Consider the following 22,504-nt stretch of genomic DNA (forward strand, 5'->3'; position numbering starts at 1 on the left):
AAACTGAAGATGATACAGACATGAAAATTTGTTTTTGGAATCTTCTTTCAAATTAAAGAAATACCTATCCTTTTGTCTTTGGAAAATCCATTTATGGGGGGAGGGCGTGAATGAATTGAAAAATTAGTTGATTTCTTTGTATGAGGATACTTTTATCTAAAAACTAACGATGTTACAGACATGGAAATTGGTATTTGGAATCTCCTGTCAAAATAAAGAAACTTGTATTTTTTCGACTTGAGACAAGACTGTTTCTCACATGTACAGTCTGTGTTGCATGGTCATCTTAGCCCCAAAGGGCAATACCTCAATCATCATTTACAAAAAGTTTCTGGGGTAAATGAAACTCTATTTTTCGGTGAGATTTTATACTTCGGGATTTTCAGATAATGAATTAGTACAGTGCCAAGGAACGATTACTTTTATCAGATTACAAAATTGACGCGAGCGAAGACACGGGTAACTGCTAGTTCTTGAATATGAACAAACTGGGCTTAGTAGCTTAGTAGCTTTGAGTACAAGTTGGCAGGTTCAGTCTTGACTCAGTTCAGTGGTCAAGGTGTCCATATCTGTCATCCTCATATTGGTAGATTTACCAGTACTAAAAGAACTACTGTGGAACAAAATTCTGGCATCTTGATGACTCCAAAAACCGTGAAAGTAGTTGGTTGGACATAAAACCAATATTATTATATATATTACTAGCAAGATACCCGTGCTTCACTACGGCTTTAAAATGAAAGTTATTATTCAAAGTTTTACATTTTAGAGAGTCCACAGTCAGCTGAGCCTGTAAAATACGTCTTCAGTTTGTATGTCAAATGGTTTTGGGGGAATAATTTTTTATTTTATGATCTACCACTCGCTTGAACCTCGTGTGGAAGAATTTGAACGTTTTAAACCATATCTGATTTAACATCTAGGACGTAAAAGCGACCAACCTGTGTATTTTGATTTTGGATGTCGAACAGTAATGGAGGAATGAATACTTTTTAAGGGTTAATGTTTTGAAATATTTATTAACATCTAGGATGTAGAAGACCAGCCTTCATTAAAAAAATGTTATCTTTGTGCCTGAAACGGTTTCAGAAGAATGGATATTGTGTTTTTGAGAGTCAACTACCATTTAACCTCTTATATGAGAAATCTTTTGAAGTATACATTATTTTACACCTAGGGCATAAAGGAAGAACCTTCTTGTAAAATTACAACTTTGTACACCAAACGGTTTTGGAGAGATGATTAATTTAGTTTATGGAGCTAACTTCATGTGACACTTCAGCGGTGGAACATTTTAAAATATTTCCTATTTGAACCTAGGATTTAAAATATATATTGGGAATTTTGTCTTCGTACGTTAAACCATTTCAGAGGAGGAATTAATATATTTGTTTTCAGATCTTAACCCCCATTTAACTCTCTGAGGGGTTAAATTTGTTTCAAACCTTCTGTTATTTAACACGTAGGAGCCGGGCTGAGTGGCTCAGACGGTTAAGGCGCTGGCCTTCTAACCCCAACTTGGCAGGTTCGATCCTGGCTCAGTCCGGTGGTATTTGAAGGTGCTCAAATACGACAGCCTCGTGTCGGTAGATTTACTGGCACGTAAAAGAACTCCTGTGGGACTAAATTCCGGCACCTTGGCGTCTCCGAAAACCGTAAAAGTAGTTAGTGGGACGTAAAGCAAGTAACATTATTATTATTATTATTATTATTATTATTATTATTATTATTATTATTATTATTATTATTGACGCGTAGGATATCATTTGACATTTTAACTTTGTAATTCAAACGGTCTCATATAAACATATATTTTTGTCATTATTCCTCATCCCCCAGTCAAAACCCCTTAGCGGTGTATTGTTTTAAGTCCACTTCTTATTTGTACAGTGTGTGTTTGAGTCATCAGTCCATAGACTGGTTTGATGCAGCTCTCCATGCCACCCTATCCTGTGCTAACCTTTTCATTTCTACGTAACTATTGCATCCTACATCTGCTCTAATCTGTTTGTCATATTCATACCTTGGTCTACCCCTACCGTTCTTACCACCTACACTTCCTTCAAAAACCAACTGAACAAGTCCTGGGTGTCTTAAGATGTGTCCTATCATTCTATCTCTTCTTCTCGTCAAATTTATCCAAATCGATCTCCTCTCACCAATTCGATTCAGTATCTCTTCATTCGTGATTCGATCTATCCATCTCACCTTCAGCATTCTTCTGTAACACCACATTTCAAAAGCTTCTATTCTCTTTCTTTCTGAGCTAGTTATCGTCCATGTTTCACTTCCATACAATGCCACGCTCCACACGAAAGTCTTCAAAAACATCTTTCTAATTCCGATATCAATGTTTGAAGTGAGCAAATTTCTTTTCTTAAGAAAGCTCTTCCTTGCTTGTGCTAGTCTGCATTTTATGTCCTCCTTACTTCTGCCATCGTTAGTTACTTTACTACCCAAGTAACAATATTCATCTACTTCCTTTAAGACTTTGTTTCCTAATCTAATATTTCCTACATCACCTGCCTTCGTTCGACTGCACTCCATTACTTTTGTTTTGGACTTATTTATTTTCATCTTGTACTCCTTACCCAAGACTTCATCCATACCATTCAGCAACTTCTCGAGATCTTCTGCAGTCTCAGATAAAATAACAATGTATGTGTATGTTTAGTCATCAGCCCGAAGGCTGGTTTGATCCTCAACAGCTCCGCCATCAGCTGTCATAGATGGCCTAGGCATCACTGGAGAGGCGTACTAGGGATATGAAGAGTGAGGTAGTTTCCCGTTGCTTTCCTCACTGAGCCAGAAGTTGCTATTACATATCAGTCTGCCAAGCCCACTGAAATGCATGCACCAATCGACCCTATGAGCAATAGTTTCACACCATTCATAGCAGGGACTGGCTGCATAAGGAATGGCATTACTAGCATCGCTCATACCTCAGTCACTTTCATATTGTCAAAGCCAAGTATACGACAGAGACAGATCAATGAAAGTAACAAAATTGCTCTAGCCTATACCAGAAGACATAGTGCACTGTAAACACTAGGTCTTGCCAGCAAAGGCACAAAAATATCATCGGCAAATCTCAAGGTTTTGATTTCCTCTCCTTGGACTGTGATTCCCTTTCCAAATTTCTCTTTGATTTCCTTTACTGCCTGTTCTATGTAAACATTGAAAAGGAGAGGGGACAAACTTCAGCCTTGCCTCACTCCTTTCTGGATTTCTGCTTCTTTTTCAAAGCCCTCGAGTCTTATCACTGCAGACTGATTTTTATACAGGTTGTAGATAATTCTTCGTTCTCGGTATCTGATCCCTATCATCCTCAGAATCATAAATAGCTTGTTCCAATCAACATTATCGAATGCCTTTTCTAGATCTACGAATGCCATGTACGTGGGCTTGTCCTTCTTGATTCGATCCTCTAAGATCAGACGTAAAGTCAGGATTGCTTCACGTGTTCGTACATTTCTTCTGAAGCCAAATTGATCTTCTCCCAACTCAGCTTCAACTTGTTTTTCCATTCTTCTGTATATAATACGTGTTAAAATTTTGCAGGCATGAGATACTAAACTAATGGTGCGGTAGTTTTCACACCTGTCAGCACCGGCTTTCTTGGGAATAGGTATAACAACATTCTGCCGAAAATCGGATGGGACTTCTCCTGTCTCATACATCCTGCACACTAAATGAAATAACCTTACCATGCTGGTTTCTCCTAAGGCAGTCAGTAGTTCAGAGGGAATATCATCAATTCCAGGTGCCTTGTTCCTATTTAGGTCACTCACAGCTCTGTCAAACTCTGACCTCAAAATTGGGTCTCCCATTTCATCAGCATCAACAGCCTCTTCATGTTCCAGAACCAAATTATCTACATCCTTACCTTGATACAACTGTTGGATATGCTCCTGCCATCTTTCTGCTTTGTCTTCTTTCCCTAGAAGTGGCTTTCCATCTGAGCTCTTAATATTCATGCACCTAGATTTCCTTTCTCCAAAGGTTTCCTTGATTTTCCTTTATGCAGCATCTACCTTTCCCAGGACCATACAGTCTTCGACATCCTTGCACTTCTCCTTCAGCCATTCTTCCTTAGCTACCTTGCACTTTCTATCCACTTGATTCTTTAATCGCCTGTATTCTTTTCTGCCCTCTTCATTTCTAGCATTCTTGTATTTTCGTCGTTCATCAATCAGGTCTAGTATCTCCTGAGTTATCCACTGATTCTTAGTTGATCTTTTCTTCCTTCCTAACATTTCTTCAGCCGCCCTACTGACTTCATTTTTCATGACTCTCCACTCTTCCTCTATTGTGTTTCCTTCAGCCTTTTCATTTAGTCCTTGTGCAACATGTTCCTTGAAACACTCTCTCACACTCTTTTCTTTCAACTTGTCTAGATCCCATCTTTTTGCATTCTTTCCTTTCTTCAATTTCTTCAACTTCAGATGGCATTTCATGACCAACAAGTTGTGGTCAGAGTCCACGTCTGCTCCTGGGAAAGTTTTGCAATCCAACACTTGGTTTCTTAATGTCTGCCTAATCATAATGAAGTCTATTTGATACCTTCCAGTGTCTCCAGGTCTCGTCCACGTATACAGCCGTCGTTTGTGTTGTTTGAACCAAGTATTGGCAAGGACTAAATTATGATCAGTGCAGAATTCAACCAGCCGACTTCCTCTTTCGTTCCTTTGTCCCAATCCAAATTCTCCTACGGTACTACCTTCTCTTCCTTGGCCTACCACTGCATTCCAGTCTCCCATCACAATTAGATTCTCGTCACCTTTTACATATTGAATTAAATCTTCTGTCTCCTCATATATTCTTTCAATTTCTTCATCATCCGCTGAACTAGTTAGGCATATAGACCTGCACTATTGTGGTGGGCATTGGTTTGGTGTCTATCTTGACAACAATAATTCTTTCACTATGCTGGTCGTTGTAGCTTATCTGCTGCCCTATTTTCTTATTAATTATTAAACCAACTCCTGCATTTCGCCTGTTTGATTTCGTGTTGATAATTCGGTAGTCGCCTGACCAAAAATCCTGTTCTTCCGCCAACGTACTTCACTTATACCAACTACATCTAACTTTAGCCTATCCATCTCCCTTTTCAGATTCTCTAACCTACCACAACGATTCAAACTTCTAACATTCCACGCTCCGACTCGCAGAATGTCAGTATCCTTCTTCCTGATGATCGCTCCCTCTCGTGTAGTCCCCACCCAGAGATCCGAATGGGGGACTAGTTTACCTCCGGAATATTTTACCCGGGAGGAAGCCATCATCAGTACATCATTCATACAGAGAGAGGTGCATGTCCTCGGGAGGTAGTTACGGCTGTAGTTTCCCGTTGCTTTCAGCCGTGTAGCAGTATCAACACAGCTAAGCCATGTTGAGTATTATTACAAGGCCGTATCAGTCAATCATCTAGACTGCCACCCTTGCAACTACCGAAAGGCTGCTACCCCCCTTTCGATGAACCATTCGTTAGTCTGGTCTCTCAACAGATACCCATCCGATATGGTTGCACCTGCGGCTCGGCTATCTGCATCATTGGGACACGCAAGCCTCCCCACTGCGGCAAGGTCACATAGTTCGCAGAGGAGGATTTGTACAGTATACTCATCAAAATAATTCAACTCCTTTTACACCCAGCTTAATTGATTCCCTCCCCCCAACAAAAAATGCTTGTTTCTTTATTTTTAAGGGAGATTCCAAATACCTGTTTTCACATCCGTAACATCCTTCTTTTTGTGATATAAGTATCCTCATACAAAGAATTAAACTCATTTTTAAATTCATTTACCCACCCTTAATTGGATTTTCCGAAAACAAAGGAATGCTTGTTTCTTTATTTTTAAAGGAGATTCCAAATACCAATTTTCACATCTGTAATATCTTCATATTTTGAGATACCAGTATCCTAATGAAATAATTCAACCCCCTCTCAGTCCTTTTCACACCCCCGCCCCCAAGTGATTTTTCCAAAAACAAAAAAGTATGTGTTACTTTATTTTTAAAAGAGATTAATAATACCCATTTTTACGTCCGTAACATGTTTGGTGTTTGAGATATACTCATTTTAAAAATTCACTCCCTTTGTCAGTCCTGTTCACCCCCTCCCCGCATCTTAAGTAGGTTTTCCGAAAACAAAAAAAATTATGTTTATTTTTAAAGGAGATTCCAAATACAACTTTTCATGACTATAATATCTTCAATTGGTAAGATATAAGTATCCTGAAAAAGGTATTCAACCCTTTCTCACTTTTTTTCACCCCCTTTAGAAGATTTTTTCACCAAAAAAAAAGTGCTTCCTTATTTTTAAAGGAGATTCTAATTCCTGATTTTCATGTCTGTAACATCTTCAGTATTTGAGTTATAAGTATCCACATAAAAGGTATTCAACCCCTTTTTCATAATTTTTTCACCCCCATTAACAGGATTTTCTGAAAACAAAGAGATATGTGTTTCTTTATTTAAAAGAGATTCCAAATACCAATTTTCATGTCATTAAACTGTTCAGTTTTCGAGTTATATATACAGTACACTCGTTTTAAAAATTCACCCCCCTTTTCACTCCCTTAGCGACAGAATATCCAGAAATCCTCCCCTATTGAGCACCTGCATTGTAATACGAATGTATCCCCAAAATTTCATTACTTTATGTCCAGTAGTTTTGGGTTGGCGATGATGAATCAGTCAGTCAGTCAGTCAGTCAGGACAAGTTATTTTATATATACTGTAAGACCTCGATGCATCGTGTTTCAAGGGGAGGGGGAAAATGACGATGGATGCGGGAAAAAGATAAATGCAGGTGACATATAAAATAGGGGGAAAGCAAAATAATAAAATATGGGTACTGTATTTGGGCATTTTTCATCATTGAAATATAATAATAATAATAATAATAATAATAATAATAATAATAATAATAACAATAACAATGATGAGAGCGTGTGGCCTCCAAAGCCAGGTGCAGATCATTTGAGTTGTCGCGTGATAGTCGATCTACGCGCTTATGAAAATGCAGCTCTACCTAAGATGAATCCTAATGCGTAAGTTGGCGCGCACACACAACAACAGTTAAAATTCTCAACCTGATCAGGACCCCTCGAACTGAAGGCCAACACATGCTAACCATTTAGCCGTGGAACCAGACATGCTCATACTATACATAACGGTATCAAAATATTGCAATCAGAATATACGCGATTAAAATTAAAAGCGTGACTTTTACGGTGTTTCGTTTCACTTTTCCTTACAACTCGTAATTAGGAAACCTTCGAGGTCAGTTCTCTTGTTGTAAATTAATGATATACGTGGATATTACGGCGAAAACCTGTATTTTGGTAAATATTCCGTAGACCCTTCGTGAACGATAGGTTAGAGATCCCATGTGGCGCGGCTCACACGATGTCACAGAGGTTAGAAATTCAACATGGCGTGCCTCGGACGATGTCACAGCGGGTTAAGCGATGCTGCCAACTTAGGAATTAGTTTCAAGACCAGGCTAGTGAAAAGATTATTGGTTTGGCTTTGTTAGATCTGGCTTGTAAAAAGACAAATGGGCAGAGGGCAACAAAGTGGTCAACAGGTCTCTAGCATCCTACAAACCTCACAAGATATGACCCGATTAATAACCCTGTGTCTAATTAAAATGTACCCTGCGCTCACGAAAACTATTTAACTGCGCGATGTTCTCATTTTCAACTAAGCTGGCAGCCATAGCCAGCCAATAGCAACACAGAAAATGGTGGCAAATTTGAGTTTTACAGTGCCTCCGTTTTAATTCTTGTAAATAAGTGGGTCGAGGAGAAGCGTTGGGGCCAGGAGGCTCGTAGTGAGGTTGCGCGTGAATAACCTGCGCACAGCATTCCAGCCTACAAGATCCGTGCTCAAGACTAGCAACTCATAATCACGCGTACATTCTCACGTAACAGGTTGCCGCTATTATATGCTAAGAGTATTAAGCTCTCTCTTTAAATTAAAAAACTTTTGCGTATATTTTTCTTACGTACGATCGACCCATGCGGGAAAATTGTGGCCGAGTACAAATATTTTTTTGGCGATCGATGCGATAAAACGATAGTTTGAGGAACGATAGATGCGGGGAAATTTAACATTGGTTTATGTGGATCATTTTTGGGACCGAATAAATTGAACGATAGATACGGGAAAATGACAGTTCCGGGAATGATGCATCGAGGTTCTACTGTACAGTATCTAGATTATAATATTATTGCTACGAACATGAACAAATTTGTGTTGTTGTTACGTGTGTAGAATGGAGTACATTGATATGAGCTGAAGGATATCCTATATAGTCTTTCTAACTGTGATATGAATGATGCAAGAAATGCGAGAAAGCTGTTAAATCTGCAACTGTGCAGTTGCTCTCCAACTTGGTTGCAATCAGTCCTGTGCCTCGTGTGTGTACACTGCACCCTCAGATTCCCAAGGAGAGTTTAATTTTGTTCATTTTTCCTGCTGCAGAACATCAGCATTCCTAGATTTCCCAGTGTTCTTAACTCTGATGAATTCCACATTTACAAGGGAAGGGCTCTTCAATCATCTCAACAACCATGCTAATGAGCAGAGAACCAATGGACAAAGATGATTTGTAACCATTGAATTATTTATAGAAATTGTTGAATTAATTTTTAAATTGGTATAATAACAGTTATAAAATAATTAATTTGGTTGGTATTAAAAATATTTTGTTTGCAATCAATTGATTTCATATGCCTCTAACGTACCATGCCTTCATTTGAAAACTTCCCACCTTGAATAAATTTAATAGTTTGTATTTAGGTTCATTGAGGAACAGCGCATCAATTTAGTTTTTAAGGGAAAGTTCAGAACCACTGCTGATTGAATTTAAATGTTTCTCCTCAGGAAGGTCAAGAACAAAAAAACAAAAATAAGAACCATTGAATTTATTTGAGATGGGGAGTTTTGAAATGAATGCACAGCATATTAAATGTTAACATAAGTGTAAGGTTAAATTCCTCAAGTATGAATGACAGTTATCACAAATGCAGTGGGTTGGCACTGCTAACATTATCGTCAACACATTGCCTGCTCAGAATATTGGGCAACAGGGCACTGTTCGACATCATATGGTATTGAGTTAGGGCTGCCTGAATTAGAGGATTTCCAAACATTTATGCGCACGGCTACTTTAACATGTTCAGTACCTGCTTCTGAGCGGGACACTTGAATGCCTGGACCAGCCATTTTCATGCCCGGCCCTCTTAACGTGCATTGCCTAATAAATTTTACCATTACTCCTGAACTATAAATGTTAGAAACATGATACTTTGTGCTAACCTCTATTGAATATTTAGGGTGTGATATCTGGCGTCACAGGTTCTAAAATACGTCTAATTTTATACAGCCTATCTGTATTTTCGGCATAATGATTACTGTCACTGTAGTGAAGAAAGGAAAGAATATGAAGGAAGCGTATTCGGAACATTGTTTTAGAAAATATCGGGGTATGAAAAACAGGGTCTTCGGTCCAGTACATTTTATATCAGGATTTTGGAATAATCGGTTTCCACGACTGCATGAACGAATTCTCCGTGAAAGGCCGGGGTACCGCGCCTATCACTTGACTCGCAAATAGATTGGTCTGCTCACACACATACTGTTAAAATTCGTCATTCAGGAAAATACTCACCTAACTCAAACTATCCTGCTCATTTTCTGTTTGAACGTTTACACCTGAATTCTCTCTAAATGATGGAACAGGTGGACAATAACTGGGATGATATGTATCAGGCACTTCACTTTCCTTTATAGGCCTATTGGATTCGGGAATCGGAATTTCCTCGTCACTCTCACTTTCACTATCCGAGTCTATTTCAGGAATAAGTTCATCACCAGAATCATCATTGTGAACAATATCTGATAGTTTTCTTCCGTAATGAACTTTGTTTTATAAGCCATTATACTACACTCGGTAAGAACTACACGCACTGCATTGGAATCTCAAGTACCGACTTGACACGCGAGGAAGTGCTGAGATATTCCCGCTAAAACAGCTAAGATAAACATGAGCCCAATCAACGCGGGGGTTATCTCAAAAATGTCAAACAACTTCCTGCTACAAACAGTAACGCTGACTAAGGTGTAAGAATATATAGATGACGAATATAAACAACATTGCCTCGCGCGGAACATTAAACGTCTTACGCCGTCCACGACCCGCAGCATAGGAGCAAGCTTAAACGTCTTACGCCGTCCATGGTCCGCAATGAGTTAATATCAAAAAGTATACTTTAATATTAAAAAGTGGACATGTCCATGTAAATGCTGATGTATGGAAACCCTAGCACTCGGACAACACAACAAGGTCTCTGGACCTTGCTAGCTTGGATTTCTTCTTTTTCTTAGGTTGGTTGGGTTCATAAGCATACACCACTACTTAATTAATGAAAACAAGCACCTAAAGAACAAGATTTTTGTTGCAGAGAACCTGACAGTACTACTGTTGTTTACTGCTGTGAGTACCGCATAGGGGCCTATGGCAATCACGTCAAGAACTTCTATCTATACGTTGAGTGGGTGGGCAACAGGGTGATGTGTTTTATGTAACACAGTGCTTAAATACTCTAATGTTGCCAGAAGAGCTAATGATATGATCTTAGTTCTATTGCTTGATAAAATTGTCTGTTAATTCAATGCACAAGCTTTTGAAATTGTAAACTATTGAAAATTGATGAGATTGGGACATTTACCCTAGTCCTTGGCTTAAATAATAGCAGTTGCTACTAAACAAGGATAAAAAGTCATATTCCTAGAAGGAAACCACCAACTAAGAATAATAAACTTTTCAAGCTCTTTAGCCCTTTTCCATCTTGAATTTGCAATCGTTTCTCCCTTAATGTGCCAGCAGGCTTGCCAGTTGGATTGCCGTACCTTTCCAATACTCTGGCGGAAAGTGCACCATTGAGACATCACTGCAAGCCTCCTTTACAGGACAATGCACTTACAGTGCTCTATGTACCTTCATTTGTATGATTTTCTGCCTATTTCATGATTGAGAAGACCTAAAGAGCTTTAATATATTAAGGTAGTGAGTTGTGTGTATCATCATTACGTATTAGAGCAACATTCAGCTAATTGATCAGAAGATATGATCCATTTGTACAGTATATCAATAGAAAACCTAGCAGATCAGCAGTGACACTGAAACACTACCTAAATGTGATACAGTTATGCTGGGGAAAGAAACAAGCAAAGGGAGCATGATTTATGTACGTCGTAGAGAAGCACAAAAAGATCCATTAATAGTGATGCAGTAACATTCAGTCTGTGAACCCATAAATTATACTTTAGTATATACAATCGACTTCCTATATACAGCCATCCGATATACCAACACACTCAGTCGTCGCCCATGATGAGCAATATACAGATATTCCTGATGAAAGTAGCTTAGTGACAACCTCAATATAATGCCACCCCCACCTACCGCCATCTGCCATTGGTAGCACAGATACAGAAGTATCATACAGTGCTAAAAGTAGACTCAGTATATTGCCATATGTTGATTTCAAATTAATAAAATTGTATTTCTCTAGGTTTTCTAAATCGGTGGTCTATAAACTCAAATGCAGTAGTTGTGAGGCCACATATGTTGACCAAACCGGCAGAAGCTTTACTACACGATATTCAGAACATGTCAGTGCAATAAAATACAACAGATTTTCTGCTATGCGCCAACATATGGAGGAATTCAAACACAAGTTTACATCCATTGGGCAAGACATGAAGATCCTTAAAGTGGCTAAGTTTTGTTATCCATTCGTCTCTTTCAGACACTTTTCTTCACTTCATCTGCATTGAAAACAACTCCAGCACATCTTCTCATGTACTCCAACAAACTATGTCAAGATGTCCCTAGTGGATATTTAACCTTGTTCTTTCACTTTAATCAAATACAAAATAGCCAAATACCACACGTCATGCTGTTATGATGTAACTCTTCAATTGTATGATTCTGTGCTCATTATTTTCAACCACAAGCCAAGATTGTGAAAACTTTATTTCATGTTTCTAGTATGGAACTTTGGCATAAATTCTCAACTAGATGATGTCTCATAATCAAGATTGTGAATTTTGATCTTCAAGTTTTTACAGTAGAACTCAATTTTTAATACTCATTCATTCTATATATTCATGTTTTTGACCAACAGTTTTATGGTTCTCAAGGCTGAAGATGACCTCAATAGAAGTTGAAACTAGTACCATAATGCTGTAAGCATTTACATTATTAATAAAAGTGTATTTTTCTAGTTGAATTGTAATTGTCTTTCAATACGGATCGTTATGAAAATCATAGCTTTCGGTACAAAAGATCATGTACACTGGTGTCCATTTCTCAATGTGTGTGGATTTACAGCTGTTTGTATGATGTGCTCGAGAATAACCTTACAAAAACTATTACACACAAGTGACTTATTGATGCCTTTATTGTTGCAAACACCCTACATAATGTGCAACAGTTAGTACTAATAGACTTATTGATGCACAAACCTACGTCCTGTGCAACATTTCGCAACAGATATTAAAAAAATCCCATCACCATCTTTGATGCTCTTTACAGCTGTCTTGACAGTAGTATTTTCGAACATGTACTGTGAGCTTTTCCAAAGGACATAGGGCTCTGCATCATAAAATACATCAATGAGTCATTTCTGTTGAACTGTTGCACATTACTGTATGGTTTTTGCATCAACAAATACATCAGGAAGTCATTTGTGTGTGTCTAGTAATTTTTGTAAAGTTGTTCTTATGAGCTGTAAATTCTTCCCATGTGTCGATAATTGGACACATATTCATAAGACATTTTCTACTCAAAATGGTATACTACTGCCTCCCGACATATTTCTTATTTATCTTGAAATGTCATGTAGATGGCGGGGCTGGGGCAAGGGAAGGAGACACTTACCTAGACAAGAGTTCCCTTCATAGTTCATTAGAACAACTCACTGGTCTATATTCTGCCTTCTTGATGATCTTGTAGGTATAATAGAGCTTTGGTAGTTTGCCAGGTTGAACACCCCTGTCAGCAGCCCTGAAGATGGTTTTCCATGATTTCCCATTTTCACACCAGGCAAATGCTGGGTCTGTACCTTAAATAAGGCCACGGTCTTTTCCTTCCTTCCTTCCTTCCTTCCTTCCTTCCTTCCTTCCTTCCTTCCTTCCTTCCTTCCTTCCGGCCCTTTCTTGTCCCATTGTCTCTGTAAGACCTATCTGTGTTGGTGCGACGTAAAGCCAGTTGTAAAAAAAGAAATAGTAATTTGCCACGTGGGATACATTTTCATTCCCCTTCTTCCCTTTGTATCTTGCACACTGAAGAGCGTTGTTGCAGGTGATCGACCTCACTGATCGTAAGAACGAAGAGAGTGAGATTTCAAAGCAGCAGCGAGATCGTGAGCAGTTCCTACAACAACAGAGGGACCTCATGATGCGTCATACCCTACAAGTCAGTGAAGGTGAGTATAAATCCAAGTAGCACAACATCATGTATTATTCAGTGATGAAGGTTTCTTAAAATTTTATATAATTCATTTTTAATTGTTTTTAAATGTAATATGTAGAAAATTTTAGAAAATGAATTTTAAGATCTATGGTGAAAAGTAATCCATTTTAGGATCTCTTCACTGTCCTGTTATGTCATTTTCTCCTTAGGGTCTGCGTTTAGTCCACGGTCTTCACATATAGCACGCCCACTGTCTAGGGCATTGTCCAGTCCGTTGGTAGCTCTGGCAGCTACTGAGGGTGTTAAGGCATCGGGAGGACCAAACAGGCTCACCACAGGTCTAGCATTTGATAGCTTGATGCTAAAACATGCCTGCATCTGTGGCGACAATTCCAGTCACCCAGAACATGGTGGTCGATTGCAGAGTGTATGGGCACGTCTAGTGGAGACTGGTCTAGTGGCACGTTGTGACCGGATACGCTCGCGCAAGGCCACATTGGAAGAGGTGCAAGCTTGTCACAGTGAGGCTCATGCTCTGCTTTTTGGTATGTGCATGTATACTTGTGTTTATTTGATATGCTTAATTTTCATTGCATAATATTAGTGTTTATTAACTATAAACAAATCTAGGTGTAATATTAGTGACAAGAGTGACAAGGTATGGACTCAGATAATTATGAAAGGGAGTTCTTTTAAAAAGAAAATAGGAGGAAGAAGAAATAGATTCAAGACAAATACATGATAATTGAACATCCTGACTAGTTAAACATTTTACATTAAATTCTATGTGAAAGTTCGTTAGAATATTAAGAGACCTGTGTTTCTCCCTTCTTATATTCACTGCCAAGAATAATTTGCAGATCCTGAGCACCTTAGCTAATTCCAGTATACTGTTACTGGGATTAAATATTGCTGGATCTTGAGGAAGTGGTAGAGATTGAACTTTGGTCCTTGTTTTAAATATGGCAAAGGGAAACTTCCATATGCAGTACAGTATTAGTCATTATGTGTTGGTCAGATTTAAAGAGTATAACTTACCATCTGTAGAAATTCTCAAAATATGTAAAAGTACTTGCCAAACCTTAAATTGAGGAAAGGATGGGAAATAAAGATGATAATTTTCAAGTATACATTATATATAAAAATAGCACAAAATTGAAATGATTTTAACTTTATGAAGTGGTGTACTGTATATTGACAAGTAAATCCATTTCCTGTTGGTATCTTACAACACTGAGCATAAATCCTTAAAATGAGCTAGGGCATCAATTTTAATTCTACCAGCATAGAATATTTCTGCAAGTTTGAGATTCCTGACATCTAGTTCCCTTGTTTTATTAACTTCCCTCATAAGTTTTCCTGCTTCACCATTATATGATCAAAGTTGTTTACTTTGGCCAGAGTAGTAATTGATACAAAACTATGAATCTTCACTCTCTTACATTCGAATTAGCAAGTGACAATCTTAATGGTGGTAGGAGATTAGTCATATCTCAGATCATAATGCTTTGTCCAAGTACTGTTGTGAAATCAACAAACAATACAGGTTTTGTAGCTGTAAGCTTGCATTTGAGAGATGATGTGTATGAATAGCTCTGAAGATGGTTTTTCTTGGTTTCTCATTTTCACACCAGCTGGGGCTGTATCGGAATTAAGGCCTTGGTCACTTCCTTCTCAGTTCTTGACCTTTCCCATCCCAACATCGTCAAAAACCTGTGTGTGTTGGTGCGACATTAGATGGCTCACAGTACTAATGCTTCCAGAATTGAAAATTAGCAGCAATATTAATGTATTGTACAGTAACTCTGGTGCCTGTACCTTTCTAGCGCATGTCCCTGTGGTTGAATGATTTTCAATATCTCTTTCCATAACACCATAGAAATTCAATAAGTGTTATATATTCTTGGTACCCTCTAGTTTTCTCACAACTTACACTCTTCTAGTCTGTTTCCTACCATGCCATTCATCAATCTCTATTACAGTATTTTTACTACTACTGCATCATCACTTGTGCATTAATTTCTAGTCTACCTGTTCTGGTCTTCTCCTTTACATGATGAATATACCAGAATATTACTAGACTTGTTTTCAGTAAATCTACTAACATTCATTATTCTTTGAATACCTAACAACTTCATTTTGATGTGTGGCCAACCCTAAACTGTCCATAAACAGTACTCTTAATACTTTTGACACCTGATCCCAGCAAATTCTTGTCGTAGCAGCTGCTGGCCTTCCAAATGGAAGTGTAACCTATACAGATGTGAGGTTTGGTTAGTATATTGTTTGAAGGTGTGTGACTCTGTAGTCTCCATATCTTAATCTGTTTTCATAAAATTGTGTTATAGGATAATTGTTAATGGCTCAGACATAAATAATTTACCTTGAAATGCGATGATTGTCTGGATTAAGAACTACATGGAACAAAGATATACCAATTAAGGTTAGAGAAATAATTTACCAGCCATATTAAATACCTGTGACAACATGGCAGCTGAGACCTGACGTGTGATGAAGAAGGATGTAAATCAAATGAAAATTTTGAGGGGTATGCTACAGAAGACAAATAGAGACAGAGTGAGGAATGAAGACATCACAGAAAGAAATAAAGGTGGAAAGGTTGATTGATACAAAGAAGAAAAATTTACTGAGGTAGTTTGAACATGCTAAGCAGATGAATGAAGAAAGAATGACTTTTTTAAAAAACACCACATCACGAGAAAGACCGAGATCATAATCTATTATCTTCATTTCCGTATTGATTGGTACTATAATATAAGGAAACTTCTCAATTTTCCTTAAATTAAAGACCGAGATTACGATAGATCTGGTTAAAAATGGTACGAGGCATCCAGATCTAGATTGGAACAGACTAATGAATGAGGAATAATGGAAAGATAGCACAAGCTGTGGAGAAACCATATTATTTTCCAATTCAGCTGCATCTCTAAATAGGGAAATATAATGGTGATGATGTGGACATTTATCAGTCTTTGATACTACATGTCTTGTGTACCTTCCGTTCATGAAGGAAGGGATATATTTAATTAAACCACTAACATTTTTTAGAAGTAGATGCAGCTTGGTTTACAGGTATGTCATTTAAGAATATAGAGAAGAGGAGTTATTTATCAGGAGCATCAGATTGTAGAATTAGACGTAGTTGTGGTGATGAGTTTTGTTTTATGGGGAAGTAAGAATTAGGTGTCGCAAAATGCTAATACCTCTGCAAACACTCTTTTCTGTTTAAGCCTTGGGCATAGCATATAGTTCCTTTCTTCCTGAGAAGCATTTAACATTTTGTGGATAAATGTCTATGTTTTACTATCACTCCCATCTTTTTACTTCAATTGATATTTTAGTACATTTAAAACATACAAGAGAACTTTAAACCCTTGCTATTCCCCTGAGCTCTCTCTCATTTATATTCTTCTGCGTAGAAACAAAGTTGTGAGTAGTCAGATTTTAAGTAGGCCTGTATTACAAAACCAAACCTTGAGGTATCAGAAGCCTCTATAGGGCCAAGGGCTACTGACTCATAACTGCATTTTCTAGGATAGTAACAGCCTATATTGGCCTGTATTCAGAATCATACTAACCTAACGTCAACTTTTATGACTGGGTTACTACCTGTAGTGTCGGAAGTCATAGTTGCCTTTGATTGTTTTTCATTAGACTGAATAAACCCCATTTCAGATCCGTACATATAGCAAAACCAAGATTTAAATCTGTGAATAAATACTAAACTGCATTAAATACCGGTATACCAAAAGGTTATACTTTATCATTTTTCAAATGAGTAATCAGTGGTGAAGAAGAGGTACTATTGGCAGCCCTGAAAATGGTTTTCCGTGGTTTCCCATTTTCACACCAGGCAAATGCCGGGGCTGTACCTTAATTAAGGCCACGTGCCGCTTCCTTCCAACTCCTAGGCCTCTCCTATCCCATCGTCGCCATAAGACCTATCTGTGTCAGTGCGACGTAAAGCCCCTAGCAAAAAAAAAGGAGAGGTAGAACAAGCAGTAAATACTTCATATTTTACTTATTTCACTATCCAAATTATACACATACTGATATAAAAATGTGCATACCAAGAAAGAACCACTGGATTCAAAGAATATGTACTAATTTAGGTGCAGGAAAAAAAAAGTGATTATTTATAATATTACATCAGCTCAATGTTCCACTCATATTTGGCACAGGAATAGGTCGCCTTCAATACCTCATCAGACTGCACCATGTCTAGGATACATGCATTGGTACTTAGGAAAGGAATCAGACAGACACCATAGCGTCATCATGCCTCGAAATACCGTTATGTGACAATGTTGTCCGATAAATACCTACTCGCATCACATATACTGTATTACTTAGAACGAAAATTCATTGATAGGGCTCATGTAGTACTGAACCTTAGATAACAGAACATTTCTGGTCACGAGTTCAAAACTGAAATGTAAAGTGGTTTTTCTAGGTGCATTTGGAATAATAATAATAATAATAATAATAATAATAATGTTATTTGCTTTACGTCCCACTAACTACTTTTATGGTTTTCGGAGATGCCGAGGTGCCAGAATTTAGTCCCACAGGAGTTCTTTTGCGTGCCCTTAAATTTACCGACACGAGGCTGACGTATTTGAGCTTCAAACATCAGCGGGCTGAGCCAGGATTGAACCTACCAAGTTGGGGTCAGAAGGCCAGAGGCACATTTGGAAATTATACTCCAAATCACAAATAATTCCATATGGAGGAAGTTGTCCTTCCATCTAGTCCTATACGTATTCAATGGAAGACAAATCAGATGACTGGATTGCCCACAATTGTTGAAAATTAGGCTCCAAATTACAAATAATTTGACATAGAGGAAGCTGACATTCTGTCCCATAAACATTCAATAGACGACAAATTAGGTGACTGGGTTGCCCACAATTGTTCGAAAGTATGCTCCAAATCACAAACAGTTTGGCACATTCCATTTGATCTCACAAGTGTTCAAAGGAAAACAAATCAGGTGACCAGGCAGGAGAAGAAGGTGGAGTCCTGGGAAATCTGAACTGTGTGTAGGTGAGCATTACCTTACTGAAAAATTGCTCCTTGTCACTCAACCAGGAATGGTTATAGATAGTCACAAGATTTTTTTTAGGATATTGCTGTGCATTCAGTAATTCTCTTATTGCTACTAGTGGTGAACAACAACCATATGCAATAGCTCTCCAGACCATCATGCTGGGAGCAGGGTGTGTGTTGCTCTAAAGTGCGGTAGGAATGCACTGCTCACTACGAGCATCCAGTATGGCGGTTATCCATTCTCAATGAAAAGTCTGAATCATCGCTAAAGACAATACATATTCAGTCCCTAGTAATCCACTTTGCTGATGATGATCCTGTCATGTTGATAGCCATAAAATGTAAAAGTGATTGAGATCACAGATTTGCATATGGTAGGCATTTGGAAATGCATTTAATAAAGTGCCCTAGCAAAGCTGTTACATCTCGTTTTGGTGGACAGCAAAGCTGTTGAATCTTTTTGTGCCTTTCTGACAGTTTAACAATCCTTCCTCCTAATGGTCTGTCAGGACCATTCAGAACTGGTCCACTGGGTATGGGTACTGGTCCTGAAGCCGGAATGTCACAAATGACAGGCAATTCAGTATACCAACTTTCTTGCCTCTTGCTAGCTAATTATATTATCTCTCTCATCTCACAACTCCATCAGTTGTTCATACTGATGTCTTATGGGGCTTTAGTCATATCTGTCGCTCATGAATCATGCTTGGTAAGTATAATGCATGTCGCATCACATGCACTTCACATGAAGAGCAACTGAAGCACCCTCATATGACATGAATGCGTCATCATACAGGACATTAAATATTTTCATACCGGGCAAGTTGGCTGTACGTTTAGGGGTGCGCAGCTATGAGCTCACATCCGGGAGATAGTGGGTTCGAATCCCACTGTCGGTCGGCAGCCCTGAAGATGATTTTCTGTGGTTGCCTATTTTCACACCAGGCAAATGCTGGGGCTGTACCTTAATCAAGGCCATGGCCGCTTCCTTCCCATTCCTAGGCCTTACCTGTCCCATCGTTGCCATAAGACCTATCTGTGTCGGTGCGACATAAAGCAAAATAGCAAATATATATATATTTTCATATCTTCTAATAATGTAGCTATTTACAAACATTCATGGTTCCCGAATGCTTTTACAGGGTGCTAATTTTTATGTCAATTGTTGACTTCCCAGAACTTGTTCAGTTGGTTTTTAATAGAAGTACGGTGGGAAAGAAGGTTAGAAGGGGATTGGTACATGAATATGACAAACAGATCTAGAGTGGCTGTAAGATAACGGTACTTAGATATGAAGAGAATAGCGCACAGTAGGTTGGTTTGGAGAACTACAGCAGAACATTCTGTGGATTGATAACATCATCATTTCTTCAGTAATGTACTGAAAATTTTTAGGTACAAGAAATTAAAATTAGATCAACCATATTGAAAGATATGCAGAACTTTGTGTAGTTTAAATATAACACTAGATTTAAAATGCCTATTTTTTAATTGCCACTTTTAACATTTTAATCTCATATTAGGCTGATTGTTTTTGGATATTTTAATAACTGCAATTTTTCAGCTGTGTCCTGCTTTACAGTGTGTTTTCCTTTGGTGCCCTTGCCTTTTTAAGTTGATGTTCCTCTTTTTTCTCTTTCCCTCCAGTTTGATAAGACTTTATAATTTTTAACATGTGATTATAGCAATTAATCCTCCTTCTCTTTCTTTTTATTTTTTTGCATTTCATGAATTTTTATTTATGGTGAGAAGTATATTTCTTTTGAAATACGTTATTTGTGACATTTAATGTTGCTGGTGTGCTCATGAATACTGTTGTATTTTAGGCACAAATCCCCTGAATCGTCAAAAGCTGGATATGAGCAAGCTGTCACAGTTACCCATCAAAAGCTTTGTTCGCCTTCCCTGTGGTGGTGTTGGTGTTGATTCGGACACTACCTGGAATGACCTCCACACAGCACCAGCTGCTAGAATGGCTGTGGGTTGTGTTGTGGATCTGGCATTCAAAGGTAAAGAGGATGTGAAAGAGAACTGAATTAAATGTTAACTTTGTTCAGTTATTGTTTTTTTAATGTAAAAACCTCTTGTCATGTACTTTTCGCAGCGGCTACGGGTGACTTAAAAAATGGGTTTGCTGTAGTGAGGCCACCAGGTCATCATGCAGAACCATCGCAGGCGATGGGCTTCTGTTTCTTTAACTCGGTAGCCATTGCAGCCCGTTTACTACAACAGAGACTAGAAGTACAACGGATTCTCATCGTTGATTGGGTGAGTACTTATGATAATTCAATTTTTATATCCCCCCCAACTTATTATTATGAATTCCCAATCACTTAAATTTCACCATTCCAATGTATTGGTAAGATACTGGAAAAGAACATCCCCTAGATAAGATTTTTGTTTATTCTGATTGTGTATTATCTTTTGCCTAGGATGTTCATCATGGAAATGGTACACAACAAATGTTCTATGATGATCCCCGTGTACTTTACCTTTCTATTCACCGTCACGATGATGGAAACTTCTTTCCAGGAACTGGAGGCCCATTGGAGGTAAATTAGCAAAAATCTGTTTGCAAAACTTGTTTTCTGTGTTGATTCTGCTCTGTATTTTACTGTTGTGCTAAGTAATATAACTGCAGTAAGGTGTTGCATGTACTTTAAAATAATAATGGTGACTTTTCTGAACCTTGCTCTGCAATTTTAAACTGATTTCTGCTTTGTTGCTATGTGCTGCTGACAAGCTTTTGTACATTGCTTCCACCATTTCTGCAGTTTGTACACCCAATCTCTTTTTGACCATGGTTTCCCACACCTTCTCCCTGGAAACACTATCGTATGCCTTTGTCAGATTTTTTTAATGTCATGGCCAGATCCTTTCCATATTCTCAATAGTGATGGGATATTTGATTTAAGTTACTGAATCAATTCATTTGATTCCATTCGAGTTACTGAATCGATACACTGATGCGACTTGTGGCACATTAGAGTCACCGTTCCTATTGCATCTGTGTAATGTGTACTGATAAGGCAGCAGTTCCTTGACAACATTCAGTGCTTGCTGCTGCCATCTGGTCTTCATTCTGTGAGCTTTCAGATTCAGGTTTCTCCTGCAACCACCTCTTTGAATCAAGTTTTGATGTTACAAAGCCTTTCCCCCACAGTATAACTCCATTAAATAAGTATGTAGAATTAGATGAAAAGATATCTGTACACACAGTCATCATCAATGATCTGCATTTAGAGCTGTCACCCAGGTGGGATATTCCCTGTCAGTTGTTTGCCTTGTCTTTTCTTAAATTATTTCAAAGAACTTGGAAATTTCGTTATATTCACGGTTAGTACATAATACAAAATAAGTAAGTTAAAAATGAAATTCAGGAAAAAAATACGTACTTGTGCAGTACTATACATGCTTATTATATTACAGCACACAACTTACGTAGTTAATAATAATACACATTAATAATAATAATAATCGACACAACTCAAATTTTCTACACAGACTTGTGATTTTTCACAGTTCTCAGAAAGTAAGAACTCCACTAAATATAGAGAATTAGATGTAAAAATATCTTTGTTTACAATAAGTAGCCTTCATATTAACAAAAACCTAATGTTAAAAATGAAACGCATGTAAAATTACCTCTCCGGTACATCAATACTACCTTATTAAGTTACAGTACAAAAGTTATGAACAGGTTGCTAATAATAACTGACATAAATTTTGTACACTAACTCATGGTTTTCCACAGTTTTCTGAAAGTCACAACTCTATTATATACACAGAATTAGATGTAAAAATACCTGTGTTCACAATGAGTAGCCTACATATTAAATATAAATCATATAAGTTGCTTTATGTCACACCGATACAGATAGGTCTTATGGCGACAATGGGTTAGGAAAGAGCCAGGAGTGGGAAGGAAGAGGTTATGGCCCT

General features: G+C 38.0%; 1 protein-coding gene across 7 annotated transcripts in view; it reads left to right on the plus strand.

The window, feature by feature from the left end:
* Window positions 1-22,504, plus strand: part of HDAC4 (histone deacetylase 4) — a 1,180,658-nt gene that overhangs the window by 1,092,632 nt on the left and 65,522 nt on the right. For all 7 annotated transcript variants that reach the window (XM_068226410.1, XM_068226411.1, XM_067142123.2 and 4 more), the window contains 5 exons: window positions 13,382-13,505; window positions 13,702-14,037; window positions 20,389-20,571; window positions 20,667-20,830; window positions 20,995-21,114. In XM_068226410.1, coding sequence (XP_068082511.1) covers window positions 13,382-13,505; window positions 13,702-14,037; window positions 20,389-20,571; window positions 20,667-20,830; window positions 20,995-21,114 — 927 coding nt within the window. The remainder of the gene's footprint in view (window positions 1-13,381; window positions 13,506-13,701; window positions 14,038-20,388; window positions 20,572-20,666; window positions 20,831-20,994; window positions 21,115-22,504) is intronic.

The sequence above is a fragment of the Anabrus simplex genome, chromosome 2 (genome assembly GCF_040414725.1).
Source record: "Anabrus simplex isolate iqAnaSimp1 chromosome 2, ASM4041472v1, whole genome shotgun sequence".
NCBI lineage: Eukaryota > Metazoa > Arthropoda > Insecta > Orthoptera > Tettigoniidae > Anabrus > Anabrus simplex.